Below are 16,945 nucleotides of genomic sequence, written 5' to 3' on the forward strand. Positions count from 1 at the left end.
ATTAATCCAAAAATATATAAATAATTAATTAATTAATGCTAATATAAAATAATAACGGTTCATCTTGTTAGTGGTATAACTTGAAATATACAAATGCAGATCCACGAAAGATTAATAAGGAATAGTAGGATGTATAATGGCGAATACATGCGTATTCTCTCATTCATCGGCCAATTGAATGTATATGGAGACAGATATTATATATCCCGTTCGAATATATCGGAATGTAATTTCCTACCGGGCTAAGCATTCCCTCTACAGTTGTTAACTTCGTATAGTGATCGGCAATGCCTATTTGAAATTATGATACGCCTGATGTAAACAAACCATCACGATAAAAGCCAACGACTGAAGTTTTAATTTTATCTAATCGGTATTTACTGCGCTATTGTGGACTCGTAAGTGGCCGTATAAAAGATAGTCACGGAGATTATTCGCGACTAACATTATCACGGTGACGACAGGTGTAGTTGCCCATATACATGTCCTTTTTGCATGCGCAACTAACATAAATGAATAGGGTAAGGACTTGGCGCGTGTAGAGCCCAGTAGCACGATCCACGTAAACGACCCGAACAATTACCTTGGCATCTCGGCACACTTGGAACTATATCACTTTTTGTCGTAGGTTTATGACCAGGTTGTTAAACCCGAATAACTGATCGACAGCTCGATAATGTAGGAACAAATTGTTTTTTGGAAATGTTACTTGTAACTTTTAATTTTGTACATGAAAACGTAATGTCCGGGTAAGGTCAGTGTTGTTAGAAGAAAACTTAAGAATAGAAAAGATTATTGCTCTCTTTCAGTCTAAGAAATGGCCATAGTATATTTTGTCTATACATTAAACTTAAGAAAGAACTGAAGAAAGAAAGAAATGTGGCTAGCACGTGGGGCCGTAACCTCGTATATGGAAAGAACCATTTTTCTCTTGAAGTCTAAGCCTTGTCTGAGACATATAGATCTTATATTAAACACTTATATTTTTGCGAGAGCTCATTACGTTCTTTATGGAACAAAAAGTGGATATAATATAATATATAGTGGATATAAATTAATAGAAAGAGATTTTCATATTATATTAACACTCTACACATAACATATATGAAAGGGTTATCAATACTATTTATCAATACTAAAAACAATTCACAGGATCAAAATACTTTTATGTAATATTTCTCGAAATAGATGTAGTTTCCTTCAGAGGATTATCTATGCTTCATAATTAATATAAATAGTATTAATTATATTGAAGTTTTAAAAAACTATTATTTTTATGACTTCCCGAATAATTAATATCATTTCCCACAATTAAAATTTTTGGATTTACAAACAGTTTCAGATATAAATTTGTTATATTTTGTATATTCGCAGAAATATGGAATATATATAATGTAACGAATATGTGCGCAAATAATGATAGTATTATAGTATAATGTAATGATGATATAAAAGCATCCTAAAATTAATAGCAATACTCACCGCACACAACTCTATCAAATGGACTCATCCAATCTGAAAAACAAAAAGGTTTATTAAAACATCCAAAGAAAATCAAATCAGTCGAGAAGTGTCTTCTGCCTTTTTGCTCATGATATCAAATAAGATGGTAATATACAACTTCAAAAGTCAGCCTCTCATGCGTAGTTTAAAGCTACAAAACTTTACAAATGCACTTAAGATAACGCAATAGGCAAGATTTTTTAAGCATAACATTCTCAATATAACATTCACAAGATACATTATGGTTTAAACGCATAACACACATGCATTAATATTAAACATTACATAAACATACATAAGATTAAGATACAGTTCAAGAAATAGAAAAGAAGAAACTATATAAGTCTAATTTAGTTAATCGAAAACATTAAACGGCAATGGCAAACGAGTGGATTTAATAATTAAGAGATAAAATTAGATTGTCATTAGTAACCTAAGAGATATTAAAAACTTCAAAATAGTCTTTGATCTCCCACAATAAAAGATCGGAATAATTTTAAAAATATGTGTTAAATGTTGACATATATATTTATATTTAGATTAATTAGACTCAAAATAACACACAATCGATATCTGCATATCTTATATACATAAATATGCATCAATTCAATAATCTATTAAAAACTTGTTTGTTATTGTATTACTGCTCTACATTAGAATAACTGATACATAAAAATGCAATGTTCTTACACTCGCGATTGTCCATTCGTTTACGATTAAATTAAAACTGAAATAATATTGATTGTGCGCTATGAAGAGAAAATGTATACTTATAGATTGCCAACGTGATTCTGATTCCACTACGAGGTCTCGCAAACTAAAATCGTCACGCTACACTGTCAGCTGAATCATTCACCTCGCTCTCCCTAAGCCGTAAAGCTATTCTTATATACTCATAAAATAGATAAGAAACTTATTAACGCATGAATAGACATATGACAGTAAAAGTGCTCGAAAAAACCGTAAATTCTTCAAAGAAGTATATCAAATATAAAAGCAGAAGTAAATAAAATTATAAAAGTATTAACGCATACGCGCATTAGAGTGAAAATAATATCAAATTGCGTTTTGTTGTCGTTTAAAATATGCGAAAGCGCTACTAAAGTAAAAGATGACGCTTTAAATAATGTAAAAGAAATTTAAATATAAAAATATTGATTGAGATTTCATAAGAGTGAATAAAATGATAAGAATAATCAGAAAGTAGATTATTCTGAAAATCATGATTGAGAAAATTAATTAGGAGATAGTCGCCGAATAACTTATGCGATTTAACTTTCTAGATAATGTAAACACAAGAATTAATGCGTCAGTTTGTTCGTTATTTATTTTTTATAATGACACATGTTAAGCAATTGTGTAAATTATAAGCAGAAAGTTTTATTATATTATATTGCTAATCGGCACTATCGCGACGCGTATTAGAAATTACACGAGCGTGATTATAATTTCGCGGTGGGCATAACGCGAGACCTCACGAGTTGGCGAAACGGAAAGTTAACACGTTAACGCCAAGTATTATTATAACGTGTTGATAGCGAAATGGGCTTCGGAAAATAATTTGCATATTCAAAGATTACAACTTAATCGCAATATATTCCACGATTCCCTTACTCCGTGAGAGAGAGGGTACGCCTTGTATTATATTATTATGCGGCAACACACGAGTGTGTGTGTGTGTGTGTGTGTGTATTGACAAACGAAAGATCGTTCTCCGAAAAGTTTCGTTGTAAAATTTAAGCGGCGACACTCTTAAATAGCTTAAAGCCGATTAAAAAGTACGCGAAACGCGTGCTAATTCGTTCGTCACGTGAATTCAGCCAAGTCGGCGCCGCCAATCGTTGTTTAGATGTGACAAATACGGCAATTGTTGCAATTGAACTTGGAGTTTTTAACGGAGTATACCTGGAACGATAAATCAAATTGCGACAATGTAAAATTGCGCGCATGCTATTCGTGCGCAAGAAGCGACGCGAGTCAGCTGGTTTCCTGTCAGCGCGCTTCGGACGAAGTCGCGACGCCTATTTTTCACGCGACCTCTTGCGAGTTATTTCGCGTGCTGTTCGTCGCAACAATATCGAACGAGAGAAAAGAAGGTAAACAATTTTCGCGCGCGTCAGCGTCAAGAATGAGACAACAGACTCCGACTTGTATTGTTCGCCACAAATATACGCGATAAATACCGTCGGCGCTTTGTCCTAGCTAACACCTTGGCAGACAAAGACACTACTCCGACAAGGCGCAGTATACGATGTATTGTATCGGGGAGTAACTTTAAGTTTCGTGCGGTAACAACAGCGTCTGGGACTCAAATTTATAACGTAAAGTATTATTCTTCAATAGTCACGCCTGTTATTCTTTGAAAATTACCTGTTACATTCCAAATTGCCAAACGTTTTCATCGACAATGTTACGTCTACGACTATAATTATATGGCTAAATTAATATGTAATTCCAAAATCGTGAAGATTAAAATTAATATGAGAATATTTTTATCATTCTCATGTATGTGTGTGTATATATATGTATATATAAACTATATAAAATATATAATATAATTTTTAAAGACACATATAATGCTAGTTTATCAAAAACTGTTGAATGTCATTTTCCATTGAAAATTATAAGTGTTTCGATATTTTCATCAGGGGAAAATCGACTAATTAGCAGAAGAATCTGTCATAAAAAACATTGCGATAAAATGGGAGTACTCTTGCATGTATATATGTCATGTACATATATTAAAAATAAGATGTTTTCTAATGCGTGCAAAATTATGAAACAGCAGGTATCGTCATTATCTAGCGTTATCAAACGCGCCATCGATGAAAACACGTGTAAAGAAGAGAAATATGAACGATATACAATTATTAACGCATACCATTCTTGTCAGAAAAAATATACAATATTTATATACTTATATGTATATTGTTTCCACAAATAAACTGTTGTCTAGGTGTCTTTCAACATAATTATAATAAAAATTGCAACTTTTGTAGAAATTAATTAAGATTGTAAATTATAAATAATAATCTTATAAAAAAGAAACCGCTTTTTCCTCCTTTTTTCTCTATATATAAGTTTCATATAAATAAAATATCTAATATAATATATTTCTATTTTTCCGCAATTTGTAATTTAAAGAAATGATTAATAAATTAAATCTCTCTCAAATAGATTTAAACAATGAAAATAGAGGATTATAGTTATACGTAATTTTTTATTTCATGTAGTTTTGCATAAAGATTATATCATTTAACTAAAAGAAAAGAGTTCGCATTAAGTAAATTATATATTAAAATTATTATATGATAATAAATGATAGTTTAATGATGATTTTTATGATAGCATTTAATTGTTCCTATATTCTTTTACTTACTATATTATACATTCTTTATATTTTAGACGATTAATAGCGATAGAGAGCAGTTTAGCATTTCTTGTCGTCACATCATGCTGAAAATTTCATGCAAATTGCGATCCTTAATGCATATTTTCTCAATCATGCAACATGAAAAAAAAAGAAAAATGTATCGCAGCGATATTCAATCGATACGATATATTATAAAGATGCAGAAACAGACTTATATATTTTTAATCAATTCTTGATACGTTTTAATAATTAATTATATAATCGAAATAAAGAAACATTTAACATTCGATATAAATTAGATAGAGTCCATTGTATATTTGATTTATACAATATTAATTTGTAAATAGTGTATTACAGTTTTATTTAATAATTCGACGGTATTCAGGAAATAACCAATTCAACGCCAAATTAGCCAGCTAAAAGAAAGACGTGCCTAAGACGTGTTTTACGACGCCATAATTTTTTTTCTTCATAAGTCTACTTCTGCAAAAGTTTATTCGCACACTACCCACGATATAGTCAAGCAACTACGACAATGAAATCGCGAATTCTCGTCACGATGTATTACATCTTGCAAAAAAAAAACATCTCGTTCACATCAATCCCAGCAGTAATAAAAATAATAATAAAAAGAGACCATAAAAGAAAACAAATCGCAACCTATAGGAAAACTCACCGGTAATCGACATCCACGGGTACCGAGGTATGTCAGAGATCCCAGGTTGACCGGTGGTAGGTTGTTGACAGGACGTCAAAGGATCAACGACGGCCGATGCGGCGGCCGCCTGATGGTAGAATTGTGCCGCCGCCGCCATGGAGGCCGAGGCAGCGGACACGGCCGAGGAAGCGGACGCGGAAGAAACGAGGCTACCGGGTGTAGCGCCGTTTTGATGATGGTGACCCAAAGTATAGTTAACCATAGGATCGGCCGACGCGGGGGCCACGTTCCCGGTTAAACTGGCCGTGTAACGGCAGGACTTGTCGCCGGCAGTCGCGGCATCCACGGCTGCGGCGGCGGCCAGGGCAGCGCTAGACGCAGCCGTGGAACCGAAACCGGGGACCATGCTGGACGTGGCGCCGAAGGCGGCGGCCGCCACCGCTTGCTGCTGCTGATGATGATGATGGGCCGCCGCGGCGGATACGTATGGATACATTCCGGACGTCGTACGCGCCGCCGGTGATGTGGAAGCAGAGCTACCCGAGTGCTGGGGACTCGAACCCGTCGGGCTCGGCGAATTGTGCTGTTGCGCGTAATTGACCGCCGCGGCCGCTACTGCAGCCGCGGATAGACTCGATTCTAGACTCGCGGTGGCCGGACTCGTCGTACACGCCTGGATGGTACCTGGATTCGCGCTTGAGAACAACTGTTGCGGATGAAATTGTTGGTACTTAGCTGGTAGCATACTATCAATTATGAATTTCGTACTCATATCGCCGCTGTCGGTGCCGATGCGGACCCGATGCCGAGAACACGCCCGGACGGAAGACGACCGGGACGAGTGTCTCAACACCGACACCGTGACGACACGTCCATCGGCTGCTGCCTCATTGCATAATCCGTAATATCACACGGATGACAATACATACACTGGTCTCTCGATCGACAATCAAAGAAAACGCGCTTTCTCGCTCGAGGGAACCGCGCACACCTTTTTTCGTCGCCTGTTCCAAGAAGATATCTCGAGTTTTAATTGCTCTCCCCGCGCCCGTCCACTATCTCCTTCCCTATCAACAATTAACGTCCACTTTTACCGGTACCACTTATGCAACTCAGCACATTATCACAACAACAATACCGAACGCGGTGGGATGCACGCGGTCACTGGGAAACGACTGGACCACGAATCACCGATCGTCCGCGATGGCAAATGACATGTCCCTCCTCTCGATCTCTCTCTCGGGGTCAGGAGAGCCGCGGATCTTCGCGGATACTCGCGGTGCGAAAATTTCGACCCTCCGCTCGATTCGTAATCGCGCGCCCTCCCGATTACGAATCCATCCGATATCGGAATAAGAATCGGCGATAAAGCAGCGGGTCCTTCTTCACAACCGGACCCACCCCGGATGACCCAACTCGTAGTCCCAACTCGGAAATTGGGCGACGATGAGAACCCGGCGACGGCACGAGGAGAGAGAAGAGAAGAGCGTGGCCCCTGTCAGGTGTTAGAAGCCGTTTCTTGCGTACTTCTCGGATAGTCGACGAATCCTTTATGGGCCATGCATGAAGGTACTATAGCCCCCTATCCCGAACGCCGCGTACTACAACCCACGGCGAGCTAAATGTAACCCCTTACAATAATGGCGCCGCTTGTCTCTCCCGTTCTGTTCCCCCCTCTCTTCTCGCGTGTGTCGCCGCGAACGCGCCGGGGTACCAGCTGGTAAACAGAGCGGTCCAATCGTGGCGCGGCCTCACCCGAGGCGGACCAATCGCAGCCGTACTAGGCGCGCCAAGATGAATGGGTCTCTTTCTCCATCGGTTCTCCTCTCGCTCCGATCTTCCTTTTCGCCGATATCACGGACTCTCTTCCCACACTTAGGCTTCCACGCATCTCTCACTCGCTCGCTCGCGTATACCCGGCGTGCTCCGTCCGTCCGACGGTCCGTACGTTCGCTTCATCGCCAGTGCAGTCGTGCTCGCCACGTTGCCTTATACTTCGCAACGTTCCAACGTCTCACACGGTATTTTCTCTGTCCTTCTCTAGGTTACTCTCTATTTATCTTTCTCTCTCTTTCTTCCTTTCTCTCTCTCTCTCTCTCTCTCTCTCTATCTCTCTCTCTCTCTCTCTCTTTCTTTCTATCTCTTTCTCTCGTTTGAGTGCAGTCTTTTTATCTCGTTCTTACGCTATCTTCGTCTTCTCTATTCCGTCGAAATTATTTTTTTTTTCTTTTAGATCCTACAGGATAGCACTTTTTTCGATTTTTTGCTTTGTACACGTTATTCACTTCCTTTCCTATCCTGTATTAGTTTTAGGATTTTAAAGATGCAGAGACTATATTCGTGATTCTGTTAAATCTTGAAGAGAGAATACACTATCAAGTATATTTCTCTTTCATTTACAACCAAAAATTACTTTTCTTATATTTGCAATTGCATTGGGCATATTTTTTATTTTAGCAGAATTTTCTTCTTATTATTTTTTACTTGATAATCTGATGTGCATGTGATTATACTTCTTCAAAAGCAGCAGTTTTTTATAAATAAATATATATATATATTTATTTATTAAAATTTACTATATAATATATATTTGTTTATATTTCTATGGTTGTCAAAGAAAAAGCCGCAAGCTTTGATATTCGCCGTCAGTGGCGTTGCTTTCCCAAGCTCTCTATTTCGGAAATGATCCAATCTCTTGTCTCTCTTTCGTTCCCGAAATTGGATACATACTTCGCAGAATAATTACCGATAATTGCCGATCATACGCATAAGCTATATTATAACAAAAATATGCTGCACGGACGAGCGGTTTGTGGTTAGTTAATGCGCGAGTCAATCAATTTTCGCGAGATTTTCAGTAATCCTGTGTAAATAATCTCTACACTTTTGGATAAGTTGTCATCGCAAGAACATGCTCCGAAAATATGACGAAAATGGACGTATCATGCACGTGAAACATTTTTAGATAAATCTTCGTCGAGAGTAAATCTCTTGAATTGTGTCGATCTTTTTTATTGAACAGACGAATCGTTAATTGTTTAAAAAATGTCTGTGACCTTTGCGCAACGTGGTAGGCCCCCTCCAAATCCTGCTCAAATACAGAAGGTAAAGGAATTGACTATAGCTTTGAAAAAAAAAGCAGTTATTATAAATAAACTAATAAATATATCACTTATATATAATTAAAAAAGTAAAATATGAGATACATATATATATTTTACTGTTTTAAGAATTGTAATTATGTATATATATACATTTATACATTTCTCTAGATGCTTGACGAGAATAGCCAACTTATACAAATGATTCAAGAGTATCAAAATAAAGGCAAAGCACAGGAATGTGTACAGTACGTAATAATAAACGATAATGTACAATATTTTTCAGATATATTGTATATTTTTAATTCTAGTAGAAATTAAATCAATTGTCTATGAAACGACATTGTATTAATAATTAATAAAGAAAGTTTGTGCAATTTTCTGCTGCAATTCTCTATTATAAAAGCTGCACAAACTTTTCTGTTTACCGGAGATACTATAGGAATTAAATATTTTAATTCTTACCAAGATAATGGCTACTAAGCTATTTTTTATAGTATTGAAAAGAAATGCATTCTTTTAATATTATCAACAATCTTTTTTTTTAATTTTGGGATTTATTAGACTTAATTTTCAGATACCAGCAAATGTTACATCGCAACTTGGTATATTTAGCATCTATTGCAGATGTGAATCAGAATCTTCAAACTTTATTACCTGTAAGCAACAAATCTCAGAACAAAAAAACATTCATTAATAAAAATCGTTTAATCCAATAAAATCATAAAGTTAAATAAAATTTTTGCGAACAATTGTAGGATTTAATTAGATTTTTTGTTCCAAGCTACCTCAAGGTATTCCGAATGGTCCTCAGCATGCTATGATGAATCCACAAGGGCTTCCAAGTGGTCCAGGTGCTTCGGCTAGTCCTGGAGGAGAAATGACTCCAAATACACAGCCAACTATGCCAATGTCGAGTTTTAATCAAGGTCAACCAATAGCACAAGGTTATCGTGGACCTGTGATGCCTGGTCAAGGACCTTCCATAAATAGTATGTTTCTTTCTAGTTTAAATCTATTGGCGGAAATTTCTTTATATTCCTAATTTGAATTTATTTCAGATTTGTAATTAAATATTAATCAAATCTGACATATAATTGTAATATAATCTCGAGCTAAATGATTGAGATTAAGTAATATTTTATCATGTGATATTTTAATTTGTTAATATAGGACCTCCAACTGCACCAGGTCCACAACAATATAGAGGCCCACAAGGTTATCCTCAACAGCCTTCTCAGCAAGGTTATCCTGCTCAATATGCCAGTCAGAATCCTGGCTCTAATTACCAAGGACCGCAAGGATCTGCATACACTCCTGGTCAACCAAACCAATATGGACCACCAAACACTTCTCAGCAACAAGGATATAATCCAGCAACGCAGCCAAATTATGGTCCTCCAACTACAGTGAACAGCTATGGTCCACAACCAGGTGGTTATCCACCGCCGGGCACGACTCAGCCACCTTCCGGATACGGACCTCCACCGCCAAATCAGCAAGGTTATCCACCATCAAATGCTTCTCAGCAAAATTTCTCATCAGGTAGTCAACAACAACAACAACCAGGACAATATGGCAGTCCTAGTCCACAACCAAATTATCAGCAGCCTCCGTCCCAAGCTCCACCTCAAAATGCATACGCCGCTGGACAACCTGGAAATTATCCCCCTCCATCCTCACAGGCATATGTGAATAATGTTCCGCCGCAAAATTATCCACCACCTCCGACAACCAGCACGACTCAACCCCCTCAACCTGGATCTCAGCAAAATACGGGTCCTCAGCCCAACTATGTTAGCCAACCGAGCCCAGGTCCTGGGGCGACACAGTACGGTCCCGTTTCTACATCTCCGCCATTTAGTACTTCCTCCGCGAGCGGCGGCAATACTTATGCTCAGAGTCAGCCAACAAGCACGCCGTCTGCCTCAACACAGACGTATCCGCCAAGTAGTGGTCCGCCACCAACATCGCAGGCTGGAAGTTATGCACCCCCGGTTCCGCCGGCCCCTTCTGGATATTCTGTTCATCAAACACCTCATCCGACGTCGCACCCCCCGCATCCGCCGCCGCCGCATCAATCACCACATCAGCCACCGCACACCCCGCATCAATCACCCCATCAACCATCACATCAGTCGTCCCATCAACCGCCTTCCCATCAATCGCCGCATCAGCCACCACAACAATCTCAGCAACAGTCGCAAACAGCTCCGCAGACGCAACAGCAGCCGTCTCAGAGTCCAGCCCCGAGTGGATTTCAACCACCGTCTGGACCACCGCAAGGTCCCGCCCCACCACCAGGTCCTCAACAACAACCCGCTTATGGACCCACTACTACGCAAACATATGTTCCACCAACACCAGGAGGGCAACCACAGGTATTGTTCAAGATATTTATACTTAGATACATTGAACTAACTAAGCAATTAACCATCTATATTTATTATTTGTTTTACAACATGAGAGAGAGATAGAGAGATTCATTACATTATATTTTCCTTAATTATATAAGTTATTATCGAAAATTTTGTATTTATTTATATGTGAAAAAGTGTCGTATGATACAGATATGACTAAATAATGCATTTATCTTATTTATTATATATATTTGTATATTGAAAATTCTAGATTTATAGTCCACATCCACCACAAGGGGGACAACACTATGGGCATCCGCAGTATCCTCCTCAAAGTTACCCTCCACCGCCAGCAGGTCAAGGATATCCACAATATCCTCCACGACCACCTGGTGGACACATGCCACCTCCACCAGGACCACAAGGGCCACCGCCACCTAATCAGTATGGAGGTTATGGTTATCAACCACCAACACAATAAAATACATTAATTCTTAAATTTAAATAGATCTTAGATTAATGTGTATATTGAGCATATTTTCATTTACATTTTTATTTACATTTTGTGTATGTTAATGTACTTTATTATTATTATTAATATAAATTCACAATATTATATTAATATAAATATTATGAATATCCATATTAACATGAATACAAAGGATTCCACCAGTGATGAGATTACAAAGAATTGTATGAAGAACTTTATAATTCAATCTTTGGTGATATATTACATCTAACATCGTAATAAAAAAAAAAAATGCTTAGAACAAAATTAGGTATAAATTAAAATTCTCGAAAGTTGCTATAATAAATATACAGTTGAACATAAATACAACTGTCGATAGTTTTCAATATTTACATATTTTAATGGGTGATGTATAATCTATAGTAATTTATATATAATTTTGTTTATATTTAATTAACGCATACGCGCATTAGAGTGAAAATAATATCAAATTGCGTTTTGTTGTCGTTTAAAATATGCGAAAGCGCTACTAAAGTAAAAGATGACGCTTTAAATAATGTAAAAGAAATTTAAATATAAAAATATTGATTGAGATTTCATAAGAGTGAATAAAATGATAAGAATAATCAGAAAGTAGATTATTCTGAAAATCATGATTGAGAAAATTAATTAGGAGATAGTCGCCGAATAATTTATGCGATTTAACTTTCTAGATAATGTAAACACAAGAATTAATGCGTCAGTTTGTTCGTTATTTATTTTTTATAATGACACATGTTAAGCAATTGTGTAAATTATAAGCAGAAAGTTTTATTATATTATATTGCTAATCGGCACTATCGCGACGCGTATTAGAAATTACACGAGCGTGATTATAATTTCGCGGTGGGCATAACGCGAGACCTCACGAGTTGGCGAAACGGAAAGTTAACACGTTAACGCCAAGTATTATTATAACGTGTTGATAGCGAAATGGGCTTCGGAAAATAATTTGCATATTCAAAGATTACAACTTAATCGCAATATATTCCACGATTCCCTTACTCCGTGAGAGAGAGGGTACGCCTTGTATTATATTATTATGCGGCAACACACGAGTGTGTGTGTGTGTGTGTGTGTGTATTGACAAACGAAAGATCGTTCTCCGAAAAGTTTCGTTGTAAAATTTAAGCGGCGACACTCTTAAATAGCTTAAAGCCGATTAAAAAGTACGCGAAACGCGTGCTAATTCGTTCGTCACGTGAATTCAGCCAAGTCGGCGCCGCCAATCGTTGTTTAGATGTGACAAATACGGCAATTGTTGCAATTGAACTTGGAGTTTTTAACGGAGTATACCTGGAACGATAAATCAAATTGCGACAATGTAAAATTGCGCGCATGCTATTCGTGCGCAAGAAGCGACGCGAGTCAGCTGGTTTCCTGTCAGCGCGCTTCGGACGAAGTCGCGACGCCTATTTTTCACGCGACCTCTTGCGAGTTATTTCGCGTGCTGTTCGTCGCAACAATATCGAACGAGAGAAAAGAAGGTAAACAATTTTCGCGCGCGTCAGCGTCAAGAATGAGACAACAGACTCCGACTTGTATTGTTCGCCACAAATATACGCGATAAATACCGTCGGCGCTTTGTCCTAGCTAACACCTTGGCAGACAAAGACACTACTCCGACAAGGCGCAGTATACGATGTATTGTATCGGGGAGTAACTTTAAGTTTCGTGCGGTAACAACAGCGTCTGGGACTCAAATTTATAACGTAAAGTATTATTCTTCAATAGTCACGCCTGTTATTCTTTGAAAATTACCTGTTACATTCCAAATTGCCAAACGTTTTCATCGACAATGTTACGTCTACGACTATAATTATATGGCTAAATTAATATGTAATTCCAAAATCGTGAAGATTAAAATTAATATGAGAATATTTTTATCATTCTCATGTATGTGTGTGTATATATATGTATATATAAACTATATAAAATATATAATATAATTTTTAAAGACACATATAATGCTAGTTTATCAAAAACTGTTGAATGTCATTTTCCATTGAAAATTATAAGTATTTCGATATTTTCATCAGGGGAAAATCGACTAATTAGCAGAAGAATCTGTCATAAAAAACATTGCGATAAAATGGGAGTACTCTTGCATGTATATATGTCATGTACATATATTAAAAATAAGATGTTTTCTAATGCGTGCAAAATTATGAAACAGCAGGTATCGTCATTATCTAGCGTTATCAAACGCGCCATCGATGAAAACACGTGTAAAGAAGAGAAATATGAACGATATACAATTATTAACGCATACCATTCTTGTCAGAAAAAATATACAATATTTATATACTTATATGTATATTGTTTCCACAAATAAACTGTTGTCTAGGTGTCTTTCAACATAATTATAATAAAAATTGCAACTTTTGTAGAAATTAATTAAGATTGTAAATTATAAATAATAATCTTATAAAAAAGAAACCGCTTTTTCCTCCTTTTTTCTCTATATATAAGTTTCATATAAATAAAATATCTAATATAATATATTTCTATTTTTCCGCAATATAATTTGTAATTTAAAGAAATGATTAATAAATTAAATCTCTCTCAAATAGATTTAAACAATGAAAATAGAGGATTATAGTTATACGTAATTTTTTATTTCATGTAGTTTTGCATAAAGATTATATCATTTAACTAAAAGAAAAGAGTTCGCATTAAGTAAATTATATATTAAAATTATTATATGATAATAAATGATAGTTTAATGATGATTTTTATGATAGCATTTAATTGTTCCTATATTCTTTTACTTACTATATTATACATTCTTTATATTTTAGACGATTAATAGCGATAGAGAGCAGTTTAGCATTTCTTGTCGTCACATCATGCTGAAAATTTCATGCAAATTGCGATCCTTAATGCATATTTTCTCAATCATGCAACATGAAAAAAAAAGAAAAATGTATCGCAGCGATATTCAATCGATACGATATATTATAAAGATGCAGAAACAGACTTATATATTTTTAATCAATTCTTGATACGTTTTAATAATTAATTATATAATCGAAATAAAGAAACATTTAACATTCGATATAAATTAGATAGAGTCCATTGTATATTTGATTTATACAATATTAATTTGTAAATAGTGTATTACAGTTTTATTTAATAATTCGACGGTATTCAGGAAATAACCAATTCAACGCCAAATTAGCCAGCTAAAAGAAAGACGTGCCTAAGACGTGTTTTACGACGCCATAATTTTTTTTCTTCATAAGTCTACTTCTGCAAAAGTTTATTCGCACACTACCCACGATATAGTCAAGCAACTACGACAATGAAATCGCGAATTCTCGTCACGATGTATTACATCTTGCAAAAAAAAAACATCTCGTTCACATCAATCCCAGCAGTAATAAAAATAATAATAAAAAGAGACCATAAAAGAAAACAAATCGCAACCTATAGGAAAACTCACCGGTAATCGACATCCACGGGTACCGAGGTATGTCAGAGATCCCAGGTTGACCGGTGGTAGGTTGTTGACAGGACGTCAAAGGATCAACGACGGCCGATGCGGCGGCCGCCTGATGGTAGAATTGTGCCGCCGCCGCCATGGAGGCCGAGGCAGCGGACACGGCCGAGGAAGCGGACGCGGAAGAAACGAGGCTACCGGGTGTAGCGCCGTTTTGATGATGGTGACCCAAAGTATAGTTAACCATAGGATCGGCCGACGCGGGGGCCACGTTCCCGGTTAAACTGGCCGTGTAACGGCAGGACTTGTCGCCGGCAGTCGCGGCATCCACGGCTGCGGCGGCGGCCAGGGCAGCGCTAGACGCAGCCGTGGAACCGAAACCGGGGACCATGCTGGACGTGGCGCCGAAGGCGGCGGCCGCCACCGCTTGCTGCTGCTGATGATGATGATGGGCCGCCGCGGCGGATACGTATGGATACATTCCGGACGTCGTACGCGCCGCCGGTGATGTGGAAGCAGAGCTACCCGAGTGCTGGGGACTCGAACCCGTCGGGCTCGGCGAATTGTGCTGTTGCGCGTAATTGACCGCCGCGGCCGCTACTGCAGCCGCGGATAGACTCGATTCTAGACTCGCGGTGGCCGGACTCGTCGTACACGCCTGGATGGTACCTGGATTCGCGCTTGAGAACAACTGTTGCGGATGAAATTGTTGGTACTTAGCTGGTAGCATACTATCAATTATGAATTTCGTACTCATATCGCCGCTGTCGGTGCCGATGCGGACCCGATGCCGAGAACACGCCCGGACGGAAGACGACCGGGACGAGTGTCTCAACACCGACACCGTGACGACACGTCCATCGGCTGCTGCCTCATTGCATAATCCGTAATATCACACGGATGACAATACATACACTGGTCTCTCGATCGACAATCAAAGAAAACGCGCTTTCTCGCTCGAGGAAACCGCGCACACCTTTTTTCGTCGCCTGTTCCAAGAAGATATCTCGAGTTTTAATTGCTCTCCCCGCGCCCGTCCACTATCTCCTTCCCTATCAACAATTAACGTCCACTTTTACCGGTACCACTTATGCAACTCAGCACATTATCACAACAACAATACCGAACGCGGTGGGATGCACGCGGTCACTGGGAAACGACTGGACCACGAATCACCGATTGTCCGCGATGGCAAATGACATGTCCCTCCTCTCGATCTCTCTCTCGGGGTCAGGAGAGCCGCGGATCTTCGCGGATACTCGCGGTGCGAAAATTTCGACCGTCCGCTCGATTCGTAATCGCGCGCCCTCCCGATTACGAATCCATCCGATATCGGAATAAGAATCGGCGATAAAGCAGCGGGTCCTTCTTCACAACCGGACCCACCCCGGATGACCCAACTCGTAGTCCCAACTCGGAAATTGGGCGACGATGAGAACCCGGCGACGGCACGAGGAGAGAGAAGAGAAGAGCGTGGCCCCTGTCAGGTGTTAGAAGCCGTTTCTTGCGTACTTCTCGGATAGTCGACGAATCCTTTATGGGCCATGCATGAAGGTACTATAGCCCCCTATCCCGAACGCCGCGTACTACAACCCACGGCGAGCTAAATGTAACCCCTTACAATAATGGCGCCGCTTGTCTCTCCCGTTCTGTTCCCCCCTCTCTTCTCGCGTGTGTCGCCGCGAACGCGCCGGGGTACCAGCTGGTAAACAGAGCGGTCCAATCGTGGCGCGGCCTCACCCGAGGCGGACCAATCGCAGCCGTACTAGGCGCGCCAAGATGAATGGGTCTCTTTCTCCATCGGTTCTCCTCTCGCTCCGATCTTCCTTTTCGCCGATATCACGGACTCTCTTCCCACACTTAGGCTTCCACGCATCTCTCACTCGCTCGCTCGCGTATACCCGGCGTGCTCCGTCCGTCCGACGGTCCGTACGTTCGCTTCATCGCCAGTGCAGTCGTGCTCGCCACGTTGCCTTATACTTCGCAACGTTCCAACGTCT

The 16,945-nt window shown here is 38.9% G+C and overlaps 3 protein-coding genes across 4 annotated transcripts in view; 1 reads left to right on the forward strand and 2 right to left on the reverse strand.

Annotated features, from left to right (window-relative positions):
* The window catches only part of LOC115235609 (homeobox protein abdominal-A homolog), a 25,338-nt gene extending 18,632 nt beyond the window's left edge, over nucleotides 1-6,706 (reverse strand). Inside the window, exons 1-2 of the mRNA XM_029807506.1 lie at nucleotides 5,553-6,706; nucleotides 1,483-1,515 (exon numbers count right to left, since the gene is read on the reverse strand). Coding sequence (XP_029663366.1) covers nucleotides 1,483-1,515; nucleotides 5,553-6,306 — 787 coding nt within the window. The 5' untranslated portion in view covers nucleotides 6,307-6,706. The remainder of the gene's footprint in view (nucleotides 1-1,482; nucleotides 1,516-5,552) is intronic.
* A 1,531-nt stretch (nucleotides 6,707-8,237) lies between these two features.
* Nucleotides 8,238-11,756, forward strand: LOC115235608 (basic salivary proline-rich protein 2-like). Of its 2 annotated transcripts, none has more exons than XM_029807504.1 (6): nucleotides 8,238-8,639; nucleotides 8,807-8,883; nucleotides 9,213-9,294; nucleotides 9,405-9,627; nucleotides 9,809-11,016; nucleotides 11,267-11,756. In XM_029807504.1, the coding sequence occupies exons 1-6, from the start codon at nucleotides 8,580-8,582 to the stop codon at nucleotides 11,474-11,476; spliced, it is 1,860 nt and encodes a 619-aa protein (XP_029663364.1). In that variant the 5' UTR covers nucleotides 8,238-8,579; the 3' UTR covers nucleotides 11,477-11,756. The 2 variants fall into 2 exon arrangements, with proteins under 2 accessions (XP_029663364.1, XP_029663365.1); XM_029807505.1 differs by having other exon boundaries at nucleotides 8,239-8,639; nucleotides 9,420-9,627.
* Nucleotides 11,757-13,553: 1,797 nt separating this feature from the next.
* Nucleotides 13,554-15,892, reverse strand: LOC115235620 (homeobox protein abdominal-A homolog). Its single transcript, XM_029807523.1, has 2 exons — nucleotides 14,949-15,892; nucleotides 13,554-13,570 (listed from the first exon to the last, which is right to left on the reverse strand). Exons 1-2 carry the CDS (start codon nucleotides 15,700-15,702, stop codon nucleotides 13,554-13,556), a joined length of 771 nt encoding a protein of 256 aa, XP_029663383.1. The 5' UTR covers nucleotides 15,703-15,892.
* Between the last annotated feature and the right edge of the window lie 1,053 nt (nucleotides 15,893-16,945).

Source organism: Formica exsecta, unplaced genomic scaffold (genome assembly GCF_003651465.1).
Source record: "Formica exsecta isolate Colony F162 unplaced genomic scaffold, ASM365146v1 scaffold228, whole genome shotgun sequence".
Lineage (NCBI taxonomy): Eukaryota > Metazoa > Arthropoda > Insecta > Hymenoptera > Formicidae > Formica > Formica exsecta.

Coding starts and splice junctions, on each gene's coding strand:
- LOC115235608 (XM_029807504.1), top strand. CDS start 8,580: ATGTCTGTGACCTTTGCGCAACGTGGTAGGCCCCCTCCAAATCCTGCT. Junction 8,640..8,806: donor ATCCTGCTCAAATACAGAAG/GTAAAGGAATTG, acceptor ACATTTCTCTAG/ATGCTTGACGAGAATAGCCA. Junction 9,295..9,404: donor ATCTTCAAACTTTATTACCT/GTAAGCAACAAA, acceptor GGATTTAATTAG/ATTTTTTGTTCCAAGCTACC.
- LOC115235620 (XM_029807523.1), bottom strand. CDS start 15,702: ATGAGTACGAAATTCATAATTGATAGTATGCTACCAGCTAAGTACCAA.